The sequence below is a fragment of the Harpia harpyja genome, chromosome 12, assembly GCF_026419915.1.
Source record: "Harpia harpyja isolate bHarHar1 chromosome 12, bHarHar1 primary haplotype, whole genome shotgun sequence".
In the NCBI taxonomy this organism is placed as follows: Eukaryota; Metazoa; Chordata; class Aves; order Accipitriformes; family Accipitridae; genus Harpia; species Harpia harpyja.
Window position 1 is genome coordinate 38847268 of NC_068951.1, and position 20465 is coordinate 38867732.

Here is a 20465-nt window from a genome sequence, read left to right on the forward strand (position 1 = left end):
GAACTACAGCCCCATTGCTCCATATCACAACATTATTTATGACAACATCCTTTCCTTTCTACCTTAATTATGTAACATATATATATATATCTTTTTAATGACACCCATCAACCCCTCAGCATTTCAGCGAAGACTTATTTTAAGAGTCCAATGTCTAAGATCCGGGAGAATGGAGAAGGAACGCACACACACTAAAATAAAAGTAAATATTTGGGGAAGAGACAAACAATTTTTGAGGAAAAAACACTACATCATAAGCATTTGTACAGAATTAATTTCATATCAGAGACTCCAGCTTCAGCCAAAATCAAATATTTGCTTTCACAATTCCACACCAGGGCATGCTGACATGCTAAAAGCCTGCAGAGAGCACTTCTACCCGACCAGTGCTCTATCATCTGACGCCAGCGTAGGAGGTCTCATGTCTGAATCCTAGTCCAGATGACTCATGATCAACTTTATGCAATTCTTTAAAGAGAAAAGTAGAGAAGATGATTTTCTGCAACAGAAGAGTTTCTGCGTATGGTTTTCTTGCACAAAGTTCCAAACCAGTGAATAGCTCTCAAGCTAGCCTTCAAGTTTTGTGGTGACCATATTAGTTTGGATAAGCAAGACGGAAATTAAACAATCAGGGCACCTGACTTACCTCCCAGCTTACAAGTACACGTGTGTCAGACAGAAAGGAGAGGGAAGGTGCTCTGCACTGGCTGGGTGGTCCTGCCGCTGTGGTGACTTCTGTAGCCTCCGAATACGGCCCGTACTAGAGGGGAACAAGGTGTCTGTATGTTAATATATAAACGTACACCCATCTTGCATTCCTCAAAGGCTTTCCAAGAACAGCACACAAATTTTTTCAATGCTATGAACTTTCTCAAACATAGACTGGGCTTCCAACACTCGGCACCAAATACCAGAGTTCATACCATGTCAATTATTGCAAAGTTAAAATGTGAGGTAAGCTCAGGTACAAGCAGACAGCACGTACATCCTCCTGTGTGGCAGTGAGTGCCCGCGAAAGTGTAAGCCACCTCCAGTTTACCCAAGAGTGAGAATGTGCACTCAGCAACGGAGTAACTGAGGAACAGTTTGTGTCCCTCTACCTTACCTTAGAGCAATGTGTTCGCATGTCTGTGCCGTAGCCCGGCATAACTGCCTTCTCGCGGACGTAAGGAGGAGCATAACAACAGTAAAGCATATACTGGAGTCCAAATCCAGCTTCGTTTATAAAAAATGTCTGCCACATGTTAATTATAAAAGGACAGCATGTGATGGAGCCCCAGTCTGGGTTCATCGTGCAGGGGCATGCTGCACACGCCGTGTATGGCTTAGCTCCACAGGCAGCTGAGCCAACTGCTCAGACAACTTTTGAGCCCTTGGTAGGAGAATAATTTAAATGCATATTAGCAAAAGAAAAGACAATTTTCAAAAGTCTGGAAAACTGGTTTCAGCCAGCAATGCGAGGACAGGAGAGAGAGAACCGTGGAAATAGCCTTCCCAAGGCCTCTTGAGTGGGATAATAAAGTTTGTTCAGTACCTCCCCAAGCTAATTAGAAATCGTTCTCCAGAACAAAGGAACTTCGCTGGAAGCAATTAGAGGAAAAACACTGATATTTACTTATGTTGGAATGCAATACTAGCAAGCATGAAGAAAATGAGCCACTACAAAAGCTGAACAACACTGAAATTATGAACCCCAGAAAACCTCAACAGATGTGTCAATATCTGTGCTATTGAGAAAGGCTAACACTGATCACTTTGTTTGAATTACAAAGAATGTACGCTTCAAAAAAATCTCGTTTATTGACTTCTGCTGTTTTCTTTATCGAATGGGAGGAAGAAAGGTGTTTGCATCTGGTAAAAAAACCCCAACCAAACCAAAACCAGCCCCCTCATTTAACAAAGCGCGGATCTTTGCAACTTTAAACACTATTTTGGAAAAAAACCAAAAAACCCCAACAAAAACAAAAAGAGAGAGAGAAACAAAAACAAAAAAAGAGAAAAAATAAGGGGGGGGGGGCAGGGAAGGCACCATATATCCAAAGCTACCAGGTAGGCAGTGGCTTTCATTCCAGCAAGCAAATCCAATCTCTCCATGTGTATGTAATTCATTTTTCACAAAAATAGTGGATATTTTTAAAACAAAACAGTTTAACAGTCTTGCATATTTTTCTAATACCTAAGTGAAGTTTTAACAGAATTTCTCCCTGTAAGTGAGTAACTTTAAACCTTTGTGTTATGTTTGTTATCAAGATTTCCTGGGAACAAACACATCAATAGGCACATACCGTTGCTGTGACTGCCTTTATAAAAACCCCTTGGAAAGATGCTCTCACAAAGGCAAGCAGAACCAACCCAAACCTCACTGAGTCAACAAGATCTTTCAACAGATCTCCGTGGACATCAGATAGAATTTCTGATGTATTTGGGAAGGCACATCTTCCAAGGAAATCATGTAACAACAACAACAAAAAATCATCAAATCTATAAAGCATGTATTTTTTTTAAATTAAAACAAAAAAATCATTAAGAATGCAAGCTTTCCTCAAAATATATCAATACCTGAGTGAAATGTCAGTAATTGTTTTTACACAGTTAAGATTTAAAACAAAAAGAAGGAATGCAGTGGAAAGGGAATAAACAGATCCCTCCTTGTAAGCAGACAGGACTGTTAGCAGGGATTTTGCACATCTTGGTGCAGCTGATTTTGGCCAGTCAAATCATCTTAGTACCTGAAATCTCCTTTTAAAAGAGTACCAGATCCAAACCTGCAGCAATTCCTCCAAAGCTCCTTTCAGCACTTCCCACTTTATTTTCTTTTGCCCATCTCCCCTTCAACTTTGTGGTCACCAGCACTAACACAATCACTTTCCAGAATCGCCCATCTCAGGCACAGTACCACCTCCAGAGAGAAAAAGTCAAAGCACTCTCCGGCACGCTGCACGTACCCCGCCATCGTTCAAAGCTCTCACTCTGAACCGATACGTTGCTCCAGGAAGGAGGTTGCTGATGGTGCACTCCAGATCAGGCCCATGATACACTTCAGACACAACTTCTTCAGGTTCTGTCATTTCTACACTGTACTCTGAGACAGGACAGCCGCTTTCTGACGGAGGGACATCTAGAAAGAAATCATATAATACATTAATAACATAAGGACACATGCCAGGAAGATTAATTTTTTACTTCACATACCACAGAAATACACACACACACATATATATACACACGTGTGTGTGTATAGACATATATATGCACACATATATCTATACACACACTCATATATACACACACACTCCCAACAATGATCTTCCTCTTTGATAGATGCCTTACCTGCAATATCTCATCCATGTACATGATTAACATTTTTAAAGCAAATGAATAAAATTACTCTTAGCCCTAAACGTTCACCAGGTCAGATCATCATATGCAAGAGCAGCAGCTCCCCCGAAGCAATGACCTGTCACCCTGGGAAGCTGTGTTTGATGCCAGGAGGTGCCCAGCTACTTTTAAAGCAGAACACAGTAGCTACCATCCTCTTCAGAGGATGAAAAAAAGCTACTCTGCTTCTTTCCCCCAGTATCAAAGGTGGAGTTGTGCGGAAAAAAATTGGTCAGTGAGGCAGGGGAAAAGGTCTAAAAAGCTGCACGAAGAATGGGACTAGTGTTGAATACACCCTTTCCAGGACAGAGAGAAATTCGGAGGCACATGGTGGCTGCGTGATCCAATCTTGGCTGCTGGCTATGGTTGGACACAGTCTGAGGGGGGGGCACGTATGCTCCAAATCTACTATTTATACATGAGATCTCTGGCAAAGCCTCATTAACACCCAATAAAAGTAAAAACAACTGCCATCCTCGAAATTTACTAGTCACACTGCTAACATTTATGAGATTCTAAATCTCTGTGCAATGATCTAAACTCTGTGCTTCACTTGGAACAACAGCTTTTGGGGAAACCGAATTTGTTTTCTGTGCCTATACCCATTTTGTTGTGGGCACCTTTTTCCCCATGAAAACAACATATTTGGTAGGACAAGGGGTAATGGCTTTAAACTGAAAGGGGGTAGATTTAGATTAGGTGGAAGGAAGAAATTCTTCACAGCGAGGGTGGTGAGGCAGTGGAACAGGTTGCCCAGAGAGGTTGTGGATGCCCCATCCATCCCTGGCAGTGTTCAAGGCCAGGTTGGATGGGGCTTTGAGCCACCTGGTCTGGTGGAAGGTGTCCCTGCCCATGGCAGGGGGGTTGGAACTAGATGGTCTTTAAGGTCCCCTCCAACCCAGACCAGTCTATGATTCTGTGGTATTTGATAATATTTGCATGTTGCATTACAAGCCGGTACCACAGAATCAACCTGGCTGGGGTTCTGAAAAGCAGTGCTCCGCCATAAGGGGTACAGTCTTCCAGGAAACAACATGGTTATCTTTGATGCACAGGTGAATTTTTATACTGGTGTTGAGATATATTTGTCAGTTAAAAATGGTACTGCTCTAGAATTTAGCTTAATGAATGATGCCACAAAGAATCTTGGATGCTGCAAGATTATCATAGTAAAGAAAAACATCTGCTGGATACTGGCATGTACCATGTATTCTGAAAAATGTGCATTTTTTGACAGTTTAGCGTCATGTCCATGGCCCAAGTCCTTTGCAAAATTAAGGTGTCCAATGGATTGTGTGCGTTATACTGTGGATCAGGGTTTAAATGCCACCCAAAATCCTCGATGTGTTCTAACTCAAGTTTCTGAGAGAAGTCCTATATTAGAAGTAGCAAAATGCTTCTGCTAAGTCAATATTGCAAAGGAATAAAAAAGATCTTGAATCACACGGTGTTTTTGCAATAAAAGGATAGATATTCTAATATAGCTGATACTTTATAGTCCTGACAGAGACAGGTCCTAACTAAAACAAAAATGGGAGCACAGTATCAGGCCTAAAGGACAGCTGGAGGACAGCTACGTTCGGAAACCCAATACAGAGCCGCAGCAGCCGATGAGAAGCTGCGCTTCTGACTTGCACAGACTTCACCGGACTTCGCTCTGTAGTTCCCGCCGAACAGAATACACTTCAACTTTTCACAAAAGTCTAGCAACAGAAATAAAAGCTAAGGCGAGTTCAGCAACCAACCATCAAGATCAAAGCTATTCAAAAGTGAGATGCTCCAACGGCTTACCCCATTGTAGCTGTACTTCTTTGTGCTTCGGCTTCCCCAAAACTCTTGGTGGCCGGCAGTGACCTGGTGCAACACTTAGCGTACGGACAGGTAAACTTTCAGAACACTGGAAGAGAACAGGAGCTGAAGTTAGCTCTCTGGTATGATTACCACCTACAAAGCGAGGCATGATTAGAAACTGGCACAAGAAATTGTTTTCTGCAACAATCACTTAATAGAAATTTATATAAACAATAAAGGATAGGAGATGCTACCAAGCATGTTACTTACAAATGCAATTAATAGAGTTATTTCATTAGCATACTCAAAATGGTAGCACAGGAAACTATGATGGCTAATCATAGTTGTGACGTTCTTTATTTTAATTTTCCTTGTTTTTAAAATAATATGAAGGCATAAAGTACTCAATCATAAAAAAAAAAAATCAAAGCAGGAGGAATAAAAGTGTAGCTACTGAAATGATTTTAAATCAAAGAAGGGATTGACAGGAATCAGTTGCTGGATAATGGAACCCCAAAATTTAAAGACGAGTTCAGCCACATGAAAGGAAATTAACTGTTAAAACAAACTACCCCTACTGCATCTCCAGTCACCTGCTTTGGTCAGTACAGGCTCATGTACATGTGAATCTGTGGCCTTTCTCAACAAGTGGCCAGATCAGATAAACATGACTGTCTTTTCTAGCCTAAGTATAAACACCTACAGGTTGGTTTTGAGGAAACCAAACCTCACTAAATTGCAATTTGCCTGAAAAAAATGCCATCAGTTACACATAAGTCTAAAATTCAGCCACTTGCAATAGAAGATTAACTGCAATCAGTGTAGCTTTACTGTGCTACAGAAAAAATATTCACCACCTTCTTAAAGCAGAAATCTTTTACCAAGAATAGCAGATAAATCTTTGAAAAATATAAAACCAATAGTCCTTATCGTGAAATAATACTTACCTGACTGTGTCCGCCAGTGCTGATACAGCATGCCCGGAGTTTATACAAAGTGCCTGGTTTCAAGTGAGTACAGGTATATTCTGTAGCCGATCCACTATATGCCACTTCCCATTGATTTGCTAAAAAATGAGATAAATCCAAGTTTAGAGAAGTATAATGCAAGAAGTTCACTAGTGTCTAGGAGGAAAGAAAATCCTCAATGTGGTCTTCCACAAGTGATAGATTTCAGGAAAGTCATTAGTGTTAGTATTACTATGAATATTATTCCCGCTTAAAGACATACATATACATAGACACATATACAAATATATATATATACTTTCAAATATAAGTATTTCTAAAGTGTATTAAAAATATCAAATCAAACAGTAGGTTCAGCCCTATAACCTAAAAACCCACTAGTCTTAGAGAAGAAGAGCATACTTAAAAAAAAAAAAAAAATGACAGCAAAAACTCCCCCAAACCCTCCCAGGAACCCTGCAAGTTTTAAGGCTGCAAGTATGTAACTCAGTTTCAATCTTATCTGCAGCATTAGTGCATTAATGATAATAACAACAGCGGCCCAAAGGGTCAGTACTTCTTTATAGTAGCCATAATGGATTGAAATGGAGAAAACTTGTTTCACGTTTACCTTCCGGACTTCCTTGAGAAATCTCTAATAGATACTTCAGGATTTCTGAACCACCATTATCCTGTGGAGGATCTGAAAAAATAAAGCAAGTTGTTAGTAAATCAAGATTAGGAGTGAAATGTAACAAAAAGGTTAAAGAACTTGTTTCTGATTCTGCTCCTTCTCCTCCACGAACTCCCCCACACTAACTACACCAAGGAATTTATAGCAGAAGCAGGTAGCAGATGTTAGTTTTCGGCATGAGTCAGAATAAGGTGGCTGGATAATGATGTTACAAACAAAATGTATGGAAAAAGCATTGAAAGAGATGCAGCATGGAGGCTTGCCCCATCGATAGAGGAAGCAGCCGGAATGATGCTGCAATGGGACATGAAATGGAAGGTGAAAAGCCTGAAGATGCACTTGAGTGCAAGTTAGTCGATAAAGACAAGCAACATTTTCGATTCTGAAAACATTAAGAGCCTCTACACATCTTTTAAAATATTAAAAAAATTAAGTTGTACAAGCTCTCCAAACACGTTCCACTTCAGAGTGAGAAGCAGCGTGAAAAATCTAAGTTCCAATACATATTTACATGATTTTATTTGAACTTATTATGACCCCAAAAATCTCTACTGTGACAAACTGAACTGGCTTACCCCACTTCACACTAAAGCCATGAGATGTTATTGGCCCCTTAATAACAGGTCTGGTTGGAGGTCCTGGCCTGTCTGGGCTTGTTGTACAGACCAACACTTCGCTGGGAGAACTCTTTCCTTCCACATTAGAAGCAAACAGCTGAAACAAAACCACAAGTTTACTGTTGTTTACCGTAACTGCTTTTCTGACAGTTCTGCATGAGACTTCTTTTAGTAATTGGACAAATGTCATTAAGCTGGAAAGTATGTCACATCCCAAAGTGTGTGGGATTCTACTAACAGATATTACTGTCACGTTGTTTCTTTGCAAGCCACGCTGATTCTTCCCCTCCCTCCACTAACAATAGATCATGACATGTTTAAGATAAGAGCACTGCTGTTTCTCCCTTTAAAAAAATTCACGTGGCAATTTGCGGTTATTTACTCATAAAAGATGAAAACGATGACAATAACTATGCTATTTTTGTTTTGGAGGTATTTCAAACTGCTATTTAAAAAAAATTAATTCAGAGCATCAGTAATCATGCAATTAAAAGCTTAAGTAGCATGACACACAAACAAGAAAGACGTAATCTACAGCCACTGAAACGAGCAGGATCCACACAAAGAAAACCTTCTCAGCCAAATCCTTCGTCTCTACTGAAGAACACTTTCTTCTGACTTCAGGGAGAAGGTTGCTAAGCTAAGAAAAGACATGAGGACCTGGCCAGGAGACTGAGCAGATCAGGATTGTACAAGAAACCCCAAACAGTCCTATGTTTTGTGACTGCTGAGAGCTGTATTAGCTCATGCTAGTCTCTGGGTCAGAGATCTGCTGCCAAGGAAGTGAGTTATAAGATATGTATTATAATTGCTAATTGTAAATATAAGCTAGCGGGAACTTTTCTACTCGGGAAGCTCTATTATTCTCAGCAGCAGTCATTTCTATCTTCTCTCTTAACACAGGCATCTGAGGAAAAAAACCTGCAATTTTTAAGGTCAAAAAAAGAAATTGAGGTTCTCTAGCCTATATGCTCGCTTTGAATAAGTCACTAAAGCCACTATCAACTCCTGAGTATCATCTCTCAGTTCTTCTGTGATTATTCTCCAATTTAGGACATCTTGCCATGAACACCAGATACATGAGCTAAACAAATATCCCAATAACAGCTCTAGGTAATCTGTGTTAGCTACAAATGTAATGCAACATTTATACATTTCCCCTATGTATACAGCTAAAGACTGCACTAGCCTGACAGGAACTGAAAATTTGTATTAAATTGGTTGTTCAAGCAGTATCTTCAACACTTTTTCAGAGCCACAGCTTCCCCAACCTAGAGGTCCCCATCCTCCTAACAGGAGTAAAAATAAAACTTTGTTTCCAGGTCACAGATAAAATTATGCGATGATATACACAGCACTGCTTTTTGTGGAACCTCACTAGAAACAGCCGTTGGTGATTCCTGTCTACGCCGACACGTCAAACACTTCAGAAAATGGAATTTCTGCACCTTGTTGTGTTTGGTATCATTTGCCCTTCTGTGCCAAACCCTCACTCGGTACTGAACAAATGCCTTTACAACGGTGTATTACGCTACCATTGCCACTTTAATTAACCAACCTTTACTTCATCAAAAACGTTAGCAGGATGTCTCCTCTGTAAGCACACATTGTCTGGCATGGATTAAATTTCTCCCTATAATTGTTTATTATTAAGGGGGTTCCCCAGAGAACCATATTTTGCCTAGGTTCAAAGACAAGCCTAGGACTTGCCAGATAGCCCCCAATGCGAGTTTTAAAACACTGCTGTGATCCTAGGGTGTCTGCGTTTGGTTTTGTTTGTTCGTTTCGTTTTATAGTTTGGGGGATCCTTCCCCAAGTTCCGTAGCTAATTAACGCTGGTCCACATGCAACGAGGGAACGTCTCAGTGCCGAGTCAGATCAGAGTTGGGCTTGTAGCCAGTGACACGAGGCTACAAGTTTGCTCTGATACCAACCCCGTTTTGTAAGATTCATGTTTAATTTGAAAGCAGGTTGCAGAGAAGCACTAACTGTCCTTTCCCCTCAGCCAGCCACCACAGCTTTTACAGCGCTAAACTAAAAGGCATCACCTCTGAGCGACACCGCAACAACTTTCCTTTTCTTTGGACAGTCCTTCGTGCAACTTCACAAGGTCTTGTGTCGCACAACGGAATATACGCAAATTCGTTTTTAAGGATTTAAGTGAGTCTTTGGGTAAAGCAGGGTGTTTTTGTTGCTCCTGTATATACCAAGACGTACAGAAGCCAAATGTTTTCGTACCTACGGCACCCTTCTCTCCCTGCGCTGTTTACAGGTGACACGAAGCCGCTTCCAGGCCCCGATTCCGTTTGGGAGCGCGGCGGACGACGGACGGGACGGCGGTGCTCCGGCCGCCGCAGCCCAACGCCATCTTGTGGAGCCGCCACGGCCGACAGCCCGGCCGGCCGCCGGGACCGACGGCCGGACCGCAGGCCCGTCCGGTAAAAACCACGCCATCTTCTCCTCCACAGCAGCTCTTGTGTTGTGCCGGATGGCTGATGACTGAATTTTGTGTTCGCAAAAAGACCTCACAGCATCTCTCTTGGGGAGGGGGGGGCTGTATTTAGGAGCACCCCCAGAGCAGGAGACGCCAACGCTTGCTAAAAAACCAGCTCCAAAACCAGCCACGTATATGTACGAGACAGAAAAGCTTCAATTTCTGCATGTCCGGGGAAGACAGGCCCCTGAGGTGGGGAAGGAAGCTGTGCTTGCTGGGCTCCTTACAGCACTTGCTCCATTGTGTAGAAGTGAGACTGGTTTTGTGACCGTGGATCAGGTTTTTGGGGAGCAATGCAGCTGACAACCACTTCACACCCTGAGTCACACTTTTACAACATCATATCTGACAGGACGTGGCACCGAGAACTATGCTTGTTTCAAAAAGGCTGAGCAATGAGCATCTCCTGCGATAAAAGTAAAAATACAGCTAACAGTTGAACCTATTAGGTCACAGTATAAAGTAAATTTGTATTTGATGACTCAGTTTTGGAGGTAGTACTAAAGGGTCCCTACGGCGCTTGGAAAAAACCCAACACAGAAAATACTACGCAATGACAAGAGGAAAAAGATTTTACCCTGAATTTATACTGTGTGCTTCTTCTGAGATTCTTCACAGTACAGGCTTGCTCCTCTCCAGTGTACTTTGGGTGAAACACGCTGTCCTAGAAAAAACAAACCCAAACAAATTCCTGTAACTGAGGAGTCTGAGGAAGTACTCTCTGTATTATAGTCTGTAGCTAGAACACATTTTAGCAAAAGGGCTTTATAGTCGAGTGTTTTTTATTGTAATTATTACTTTAAAGCTGCAAGGCCACAATAAGGATGTTGCAACTGACCTGAATAATATAATTTTGCTGTAAAATAAGCACAAAGAACAATTGTGACAGTTTAACGTGTTACAGAAATAGAAGTGACAGATGACAGAACGCAAGCACACCACACAGCAGTGAGGACACGGCAGACCAAACTGGTTAAGGACAAAGTGCCCTGTACCTTACAGACTCCTGTGAAGCTTTGTAATGTAATCATGCATGACAGTACAGATTTTTAGCTAAGGATTCATAATTCTGCTGTGGAGCAGAACAAATCACACAGCTCTGTCCTGCCAAGTACCCAGTACTCCTAGAAGACCCTCCAAAGCAGCAACCCACAATCTTCTCGGTGATCTTGAATTAATAAATGAAAACTCAATCTAAGTCACGCGGTATACTTTTTAGTAACACGGTACTTACATTATCTTCTTCCTGAATTTCCAGGGTGTAGGAAATCACTTCTTCTGGTGTACATCCTTCTACTTTATTCCACTGCAATGCGATCCACGTAACACCAGCTCGAACAAGCCTTGGTGCAGAAGGGGTCTGAGGAATATTACCTGCAGTGTAGCATACCACCTCCTGGCTGTACCCACTGCACAGAGACAGAGAAGGAGAGAGAGGAATATTGAAAAAAAAAAAACCAAACAAAACCAACAGAACAACCCAAACTTCAGTGTATTTAGAGAAATATTTCACATTTTCAAAAAATCTAGACAACGTTAAAATTTCCCAGGTGGAAAAGATGAGCACCCAGTTAGCAAATGCCAAAACTAAGAATAGAAAAAAAATGCAGAATTATCTATGTCCTCACAGTCATTTTTACAGATCTCATCACAATAATATCGGAAAAAATAATATTTGATTGCCTAAAAATATTACCTATTAACTGTGAAGTAGAGGAAAATCTCATCTAACAAAGGGGAACTTAAACATAGGAAATAAAGCCCCAAGTGTTCAGCTTTTAGATGTTGAACTTGAGATGCAGTTTCCATCTTTTATAAGCTCAGAATACAACTTCTATTTAAGCTACACCTCTGAAAGCCAAGTACTTCAGCAAATCCAGTCCCGCTGTTTCAGATATCCCCCTCCAAAGAAAGCAGGCAAAATTTATCCAGTCATGACCATACATGCTCAGCATCACATAGGAGCGGTCTGGTGCAGGCACAGATACCGTCCAACCCTCCAGGCTGGCTCTACTCCTTCCCGACTTTCCCTGCCCAAACTTCTTTGCATTTTAAGCTGAGCATAAAGTTGTTCTTTGCACAGCTCAGGTTGCAACTGGAGAGAACATCCGCGGCAGAGGAGATGCATGCTCTCATCTTGTCTAAATCCCAGCACACAATGCCTTGAAACATTACAGGCAGTTGTGTCGAGCAAGTGTGGGAAGAGTTCTCTTAAGACTCCATGCAGAATATATTATGTACAATGGAAATTTGAGAACAAAGTTTAAAATGGACAGATTTTGGTGAATTTTTGGGAGGACATCATCAGAACTCTCAACCTAAGGTAACGTTCTTGCAATTTTCAAATCTCTGTTTCCAAAGTACAAACATATTTTGTTCCTTAAAGTCACTGCATGAATTTAACGCACACAAAAAGCCACATCTCCCTTTTCTGAGTCTTCTTTCTCAAAAATAACATATTTGTTGAAATACTCTTAAAGTGAAAAAAATCAACCTATAACTAACACCCGAACAAAACAAAAATCATCTGAAGTGGTAAGTCCACAAGCATTACAACCAATCAAAACCATCTTATGACACAAAGTGTTAGGTGACATTATCATGTCGTAATTTTGAGAGCTGTCTATAAAAATAAGCCATGTGCTGTTGGTGCTTATCTCATAGATTAAACACAGAGCAGCTGACCATAAATATAGTTCTTAGTTCAATCCCTTCTCAATAGCCTGAGGAAAAAAGAGAGAACAACAACAACAACAAAGAGTTGGGGAGGGTTGAAGCATGCCCTAAGATATTTTAAAAACCTGGAGTCGGGCAAAGAAAAGAGATGCCAAAACGGGGAACTTTGCACAAAACCAGCAGTCCCCTTCCAGTTACACTCCACAGCTCCAGCTCAAGCCTCTTTCTCTCTCCAGATCAAGTATTATTTCAATAGGGAGGGAAGTAATCTTGCAAGAAGTTGGCAAAAGGGACTCTGCGCACACATGAACAGTCCCAGTGCATCTCAGAGGGAGAACACAGGAACATGAGTAAAGAAACTTTTAAAAGCTATATCTTACTAAGAGGTTTGTGTTTTGGCAGAGACAACAATACAGGAATCTCCCTCAGCAAAACACATTGTTATATGCTACTAGTGTTTCTTTTTCTGTCCTTCTTGTAATAATTATTAGATCCTGTTTAGCTAAGAAGGGCAACAAAGGAGTATACAGGAACACTGGATGTTTAGCTTCTTCACAGCTAAACTTTTCCTGGCCTACTTTCCTTCCGTGAGTACAGGAGCGCACAGCCCCTGCAGCACGATATCTCTTTGGGCACACTCTGGTCCTCAGCTGTGTAACATTTTATAGCCCAGTGCTCCCCAGCAGCTCCTAGAGGACTGCAGTAAGTCTGATTTCTCATCGTCTTCATTTGAGCGCATCTGTTCACGTGCAAAGCGAAGCAGAATATGAAAGCCATCTCGCAGGGCCCTTGGGTGTGCCTGTCCTCTCTTGGTCCTGGCTCTCTCGCCCTTCCTTCCCACCCCATCAGCCAGCCCTGCCAGTCCTGCAGAAGAAGGAAGGGACTGTACTGCTGAAAAAAGACAGAAGGGCTTTGCTTTAAACCAGAAAAATAAATATATCAAGATTCCTTTCAAAATCTGTAACTCAGCTTCCTCTTGCTTGTTTTTCTTGGTTCACAGAGGTCCCTAGTGGGAATTTTACATAACAGATGTATTCTTTTTGTATTAGGAATAGGCCACAAAACACCATTTAACACCTCAGAAGGAGCCTATCTTCTTAGGTTAACCTCATCATACTGAAGGTACACGATGGGGGGTGAATGATACCACCAGGGAAGGTGCGACTTACTCTAAAGCGTTATTAATAGAGCAAATGTCAGATATCCAACTCAAAACCATAAAGAAAGGAAACAAACAAAAATCCCCTCCCAAAATTCCTCTTTACACTGTCATTGGCAGTTAAACTTTTCAAGTGCCACTTTTTCTCAAGAAAGCGTGTACCTTGGGTGACTTACCTAGTACCGATGTCATTCTGAGCTGCTAATCGGAAGGTGTAACCCAAAGCCGGACAAAGCTTAGTCAACTTGCAATGCTTCTGGCTTCCAAAGTAACATTCTCTGAAACCACTGTTCCTCTTTCCCTAGAAAGAGAGCAATCTGTAATTGGATAGCTATGAAACAAAACCACGCGGTTCTTATTTTAAAAAGGGCTGTTAAATGATATTAGAATTAGACGCTTTCATATAGGCACTGTGCAAAGAAAGCTGTGTAAGCCGCTGACAGCATTACCTAAAATAATACAGATCAACACAGTCAGTCTGCTGTCAGATTCCTCCTCTTTTCAGATTCTTATCTTCATGAGATGTATCTACAGCTTCTGTCATTCTGCTTGAAATGCAATTTATCCTACTCATTAACAAAAAAGCGTGCCAATTAAGGGGGAAACTCATCTCTGAACTGACCCGGTCACAGGAGCAGAGGAAAGCTGTAACCAGCATTTCTTGCCAGCGTTGCCCTCTGCACCTCAAATCCCACGTAAGCCCTCCCCGGTCCTTCAGAAACACCCTGTCTATCCCACAAGAGGGCTCTCGCTCCCCGCCGTCCCGCCCAGGGCCAACCCCAGCGCCTGCCGCCCCAGAGGAACAAGCCTGGGTGCAACCCTCTGCTCAGCCCCAGGCCCTCGAGGGCAAAAATCGATTTTAACTCATCACGGAGGAATATTTAACGCGCCAGGTTCTGTAGCCATCCCACTGCTCAAAGCACGCGGCACGTGATGAGCGAAGAGGACTTGTTGGGAAGCACAAAACTTTGTTAAGAAACTTGGATGCCAGAGGTATGGTTTATGGGAGCTTCACATCAACGTGACCCGGAGCGACGATGAGCCCTGACAAAGCCAAGATGGGTATCGGGACACCTCTCTGGCTCCCAAGTCCTTCCTCAGGTACATCAGGTACACACCAGCACGGCCGAGGACAAGGACATTCCAAAGTTCTCTCCCTCCCTGCCACAATTAAAACAAAACAAAAACCTTTTCAATCCAACCCAACTTGCTATGGCCTGGAGTAAAAAAAAAAAAAAAGCCGGGCTTTTTGCAGGACAGAGACCCCGCGACGACAAAGAGTATCTAGTCTCATCCTATGCCACATGTGGGAAACGGTCAATTTGAAATCCTTCAGGAGAAAGGGCACGGATTGCTCAACTCTATGTAAATAATATCTACCCGAGCTGAAGCAGTTTAAAGGAGTTTTAATTTCAATATCTGAATACAAAATTAATGGACAACTACATTACAAAGTACCCCAAACCACACCAGAATAGAAACCTAGCAAAGCACACCCGTGGGCTCAAACTGGTGCAGGAGATAAAGTTATGCCCATCTCTGCAACTTCTTCTGACTTAAGAGCTCTGCTATGCCATTTACTATTTTTGGCACCTGTCTCCACAATTTTTAATTTTTATTTTATCTCGGTAAAATTACATCTGCCCGTAGAGAAGGCTACTTATTTCACCCGATATACATCAGCTTGGCAGAAGACTCGATGTTTGTATGCCTAAGCAGACTAACAGGAATATTATTTATACAGGTGTCCCTCACTGCGGTCAACAGCCTCACTTACTGCTGCCTCCTTGGGCTCTGCCTGTCCTCCCACACACCGTTCTTCCTCCATGCTCAATACATCACTTCATCATTAAAGATCTCAAAAATGCCTGAGTGGGACATGCATTTTTCACTGCCCCATTCTCCAGCCCCTATCAACTTCCACTTCTTTTCACTCGGATTGCAACACAGAAGGAAGAACTCCATAAAATGTTTGTAGCAAATCTCCAAAATGTGTTTATCAAGCTAGAAACGATCATGCAGACCTCCAGCATGGCACAACAATTTGGAGGCACTGAAGGGACACTTAGCACACTGGCAAACAGCCACAACTTACTGTTATTTATACAGTGTGATCCTACACTTGTTCTAGAACTTGGTTTTATACACCATCTTCTTCAACTTCACCCACCTGCTCCAGCTGTAACATTACCATACGGCTCAAGTAAATTAAGGGGTGGAATTGGAAGAGAATCACGAATCCTAAAGCAAAAGTCTTTTGTAGATGAGAAAACTTTTTCAGATTTAAAATCCCTAGATATAGAGTTATATGATAAAACTCCATTTGGACAAAAATAATAGGTCACCATACTTCCCAGCTCAGCAATAACGTATTTAAAATCCAGGCTATACAAAACCTAATTAGTAATCCTATGTTTTAGTAAAATATCCATTCATCAGTGCAGGACTACTAAGAATAGATTCCCCCCCCCCCAATGCCAACTCTCTTTTATAGGTTCAGATGCATTAAATTAATTTTTCTCTAACCCTTTAATGACTTCACTATTTGTAAAGCATTTGAAAACATTTCTTTCTGATTTCTGCTTAAGAATGTATGTTTTTTATCATTTTCCTATGCTTTTTCTCCAAGAGAACAAAGTGACCTAATGCTAAGCATGTGGTTGATAAACAGATGAACAGCGATGGCTGGCTAAATAGGAAAGTCATGAAAAACTCTCACCTGTAGCACAATGCCTGAACTGAGAGCAACGGGCCAAGTAAACTCCAATTTGTCAAACTGGTGAGTTAAAACTTTGCAAAGATTGCCAAACATTTATCTTCAACTTTGCAACAGTAAAAATTCTGATACTGTATATATTTTTCTTCTAGAACTGGTATTGTACATTCCCCAGACTTGCTCAGAGTCCGGCTGGTATTCAAATTACTCAGACTGGCTGGTATTTTGGATTCTATTGGCACTAATTGGAGAGGCTGGCCGATATTTCTAATTATCCTGGCATTAATAGCCTGGAAATAGTCTCTCCATTCCTTCTCTCCCAAGATTTATGAAAGCACTAATGCTGGCATAATTATAGACAGGAACAACTGGCAGGCTGGTACTGGCTGCCACCCAAGAGCCTTACAGCTTTCCCAGAATCCTTCTCCTATTCTTTGTACACTCGGCATCCAAGTTTTAATCCTTTAAATAAGGTTTCGTAAGTTGCTTAAAATATACTGTATCATTTCCGCAAATATTTCTAATCCACAAATTTCAGAGGGACAACAGACACTGGCTGACTTCTTCACTAGCCCGGGTTTCTCCAGCCTGGGCTCCCTATTCTTCACGAGGACAACCCATACTGTGATGATCATCAGGGCCTGCCCGAGGAAACAAGAACAATTCAGCTCCACAAATCCACTAGAATTTGCACAATACTATAACACAGCATTTTAACACAACTTTTCAGAGTTTTGCCTGCTATTTCAGCTATATTCCAAGCTACACGCTCACTTAAAACAGGGTGCTTATGTTTCTCTTGGAGATTCTGTTTATTGAGACAAGGGGTTTGAGATTTTTAAATGGGTTTTGTTGACCGCATTACCTGCGGCAGACATAGCAAACAAACACAAAAGGAGGAATGGGCCACTGCAGGTACAGTGGATACAGAAAAGGGAGCACAGTCCTTCACAAGACCTCGCTACAAAAGTCTGAATAAAAGCTGCCAGCATCAGATCTGCAACCAGGAGGCAAGGTGGCAATCTGCCGCAGGCCATGCCAGCATTAACTTCTGTTTGGTTCGTATTGGCAATAAAAAGCAACAGACTGATATCCAATCTGACACAAAGCTGCGGAGCAAACTGTCAGCAATTACTGTAACACACCCTAATATCTCTGCAAAGCATTTATTGTGCAAGCTCTTACACAAGTAACTGAATTTTCTAGATATACAAACATTTGGAAGACAGAATGGGACCTATGCCGCATCCCTAAAATATACACAAAACCCAATTTTATCCAAGACTCTCCTCTTGCATGTCTCACAGGAGCGGCATAGACACAGAACAGACCTAGAGGACAGGTAGGTGAACAAGCACAAGCCCAAGCATGAGTGCGGAGCTCCGTGCATCCGAATTCTGGTGGACAGTCACTGAGATGTGTGGCCCACATTATCAGCTAGTATAAATGAGCACATCTCTGCTAGCCCCAAGAAGTTTAAAACTTTGTGGCAGAACAAAGTTATCTCCATTTATCTGTATATAAACTTTATTAACTATCCCTCACCAAATTGTTAAACAGTGTAGTATTGTATCTGTCTCTCTCTTGAGCAAATTAAAGTGAGATGCTTACTGGATGAGAATTAAAGCTGCTTTTGAGTTATATACAAAACAGCGACACACACTGCATGAGAGGGATGTTCTTCTCTCTGGCTCAGGAACAGTCCTCCACTTTCCCATAGAGAATGAATAGGATACTCTCGCTATCCATATGCACAAGAGAAACATTTATTTACTACCACTTAATCGCAGAATGATCATTTCACATCTAATTAGCAACAAAGGCCTGATTCTTATAGCAGTGCCAGCGGCATTTTTCAATGCAGTTACAGTTTACTGATTTTGATGAATGCTGGCATGGGGAGAAAGCACCACCTCCTTTACAGTGATATTTTCTGTTTGGTATATTTTTAACGCTATTTTTTCCAATGAGCCTTTTGCTTACCCTGAATAATCAATCCCGGCACAAAGTCATCGATTGACTAGTTCAGGTTTGTAAGTTCAAAGGCTTTAGGTTTGTCAAGTTCATAGAAGAAGAGCCAGAAGGTGGAGTTTTCCTTAATTACTAATTTTAACTGATTTTATTGCCAGACTACTATTGCCAATCCCAGGACCTGAGGTGCAGGCATGTTAAGATCCTACTGAATTTCAAAATACCTGAGAAGAGGGCCTGATCCTAACTCCTTTGAAGTCGATGGAAACTTTACTAACGTACATCCAATGTAACTGAGTGACAATTCACTGAACTGATCTTTTACTCTGCTGTTAAAGAATGAAGATCGTCCTCCATAGTTCTTCAGGAATTTTAAGCTAAAACAGTTTATTAGCAAGGCATTACAACTATAATTCAAAGACCTACGTCAGTAGCAAGAAAGAAAGTATTTGCATTTTCTAACTAACATGTAACACCAGTCAAGTTACAAACCATTTAATCCAAATTGGGTGGGAGGGAAAAAGGTGGAATAGCAGGAATAGCTTTGTCTATCGGCGACTCCAGAGTCCGCAGGTCAGGAAAAACCCCAAAACTCAGAACTAAACCGAAGGAGCGGCAGCTGGGTGGGACTGGCACAGTGACATATTAAGCAGTATAACCATCTCTTCATCAAAGTAGGTCAGACTACAACACACCTAATTCCAATGAAGAAACAAAACCAACTCATTTGTGTTTCATCTAAAGCTCACCTAATGAGTTGAGAGAAGGTTTTTAAAGTATATATGAGAAAAGAGAGCTAAACCAGAGAATGGGAACAGTACTGCGTCTATTCTCAGCAAGACACAGTAAAATAAAAAAAAAACAAACAAAACACACAACCCTGCCTCAAACACCTCTCTCCAGTCCCTTGAGCAACCATCCAGAGAAGCAGGGAACCTGCAGTAGGTACATGGGGTGGCATGGGGCTTGCTGAGGAGCACTGCACCCAGGGTCCCAGGCAGCCCCCCCCCAGCACCCAGCCGGCACTGGAGCACCTCAGCCCTGCAGGACTCCCCAGCTGCAGCCACGAAGAGATGAAATGCTGTCCTCTTGCTACAATTTACAACCTCACCTAATCCTAGGGCTGTAAAACATGCCGATTCTGCTGTCATTTTACAGCAACAATTTAATTTTTGCATATACGACTCATGCCACCTACATTCCTGGCTCCATTTTAGATGCTATAAACTATGCCTCTGCCCTGTAAAAACAGGAGCAGCCAGTTGAGATACTGTTGAGCATCCGACACACTTCAAGATCTGAATTGCCCCAGAGAAACACAACCTGCTACCCACCGTGAAGGAGCGCGAAGGGACTGCTGGAGCCTCTCCCTTGGTGGACGCGGCTAGCCCAGCTCGAGCTGGGGGAACAGCCCCGTGGTCCTGGGATACAGCCGGACACGCTCGCCCGACCACCTCCACCACTCCCCACGTCTCCTGTGCCTGATGCCAGTTTTGTTTCTGTAGTAAGAGGCTGCCGCCTTTGCGCGACAGCTTTCCAGGATCTGCGTGTTGCTTCTGTGTTGCGAGGGCTTTCCACGGCTCACTCGCACGCTATCCTTCCCTAGGAAGGGACTCAACTTCTCAAGGCAGACTGCCATTTTAGGGTGTTTTTCTAACTTTATCATCGGATAGATTTCTTGTTCTCCACTCATGCAAAGCCCCCTCTGCTTTGCAGCCACAATTTAATTTCCTTCTGATTGCTGATTTTCCCATGTTTATATTTTATTCTGTGCCCTGTAGCTAATGAACGTTGCTCTAGCTGAGATCTGGCAGAGCACTCGCTGTTGCCTGGCAAGCGTTCTCCTCTTCCCTCTCATATTTATTTCTTGATTTCACTGGGACACAGTGTGGCATTGTAACAAAGTCGTTGCTTTTGCTTACGTGGAGTTTACACAACCAAGTGTGAGGGTACAGGGCACTGCAAGTGAATTCTCTTTTGTACTTGGGTGCTGTAACTCCAGCAGCTAACTGCACCTGATGT

The 20465-nt window shown here is 42.1% G+C and overlaps 1 protein-coding gene across 1 annotated transcript in view; it reads right to left on the reverse strand.

Moving 5' to 3' along the window:
- FNDC3B (fibronectin type III domain containing 3B) overlaps window positions 1–20465 on the reverse strand; it is a 171662-nt gene that overhangs the window by 43613 nt on the left and 107584 nt on the right. Inside the window, exons 11-19 of the mRNA XM_052803622.1 lie at window positions 13933–14057; window positions 11156–11330; window positions 10499–10585; window positions 7386–7524; window positions 6748–6819; window positions 6117–6235; window positions 5170–5275; window positions 2946–3118; window positions 647–760 (exon numbers count right to left, since the gene is read on the reverse strand). Coding sequence (XP_052659582.1) covers window positions 647–760; window positions 2946–3118; window positions 5170–5275; window positions 6117–6235; window positions 6748–6819; window positions 7386–7524; window positions 10499–10585; window positions 11156–11330; window positions 13933–14057 — 1110 coding nt within the window. The remainder of the gene's footprint in view (window positions 1–646; window positions 761–2945; window positions 3119–5169; window positions 5276–6116; window positions 6236–6747; window positions 6820–7385; window positions 7525–10498; window positions 10586–11155; window positions 11331–13932; window positions 14058–20465) is intronic.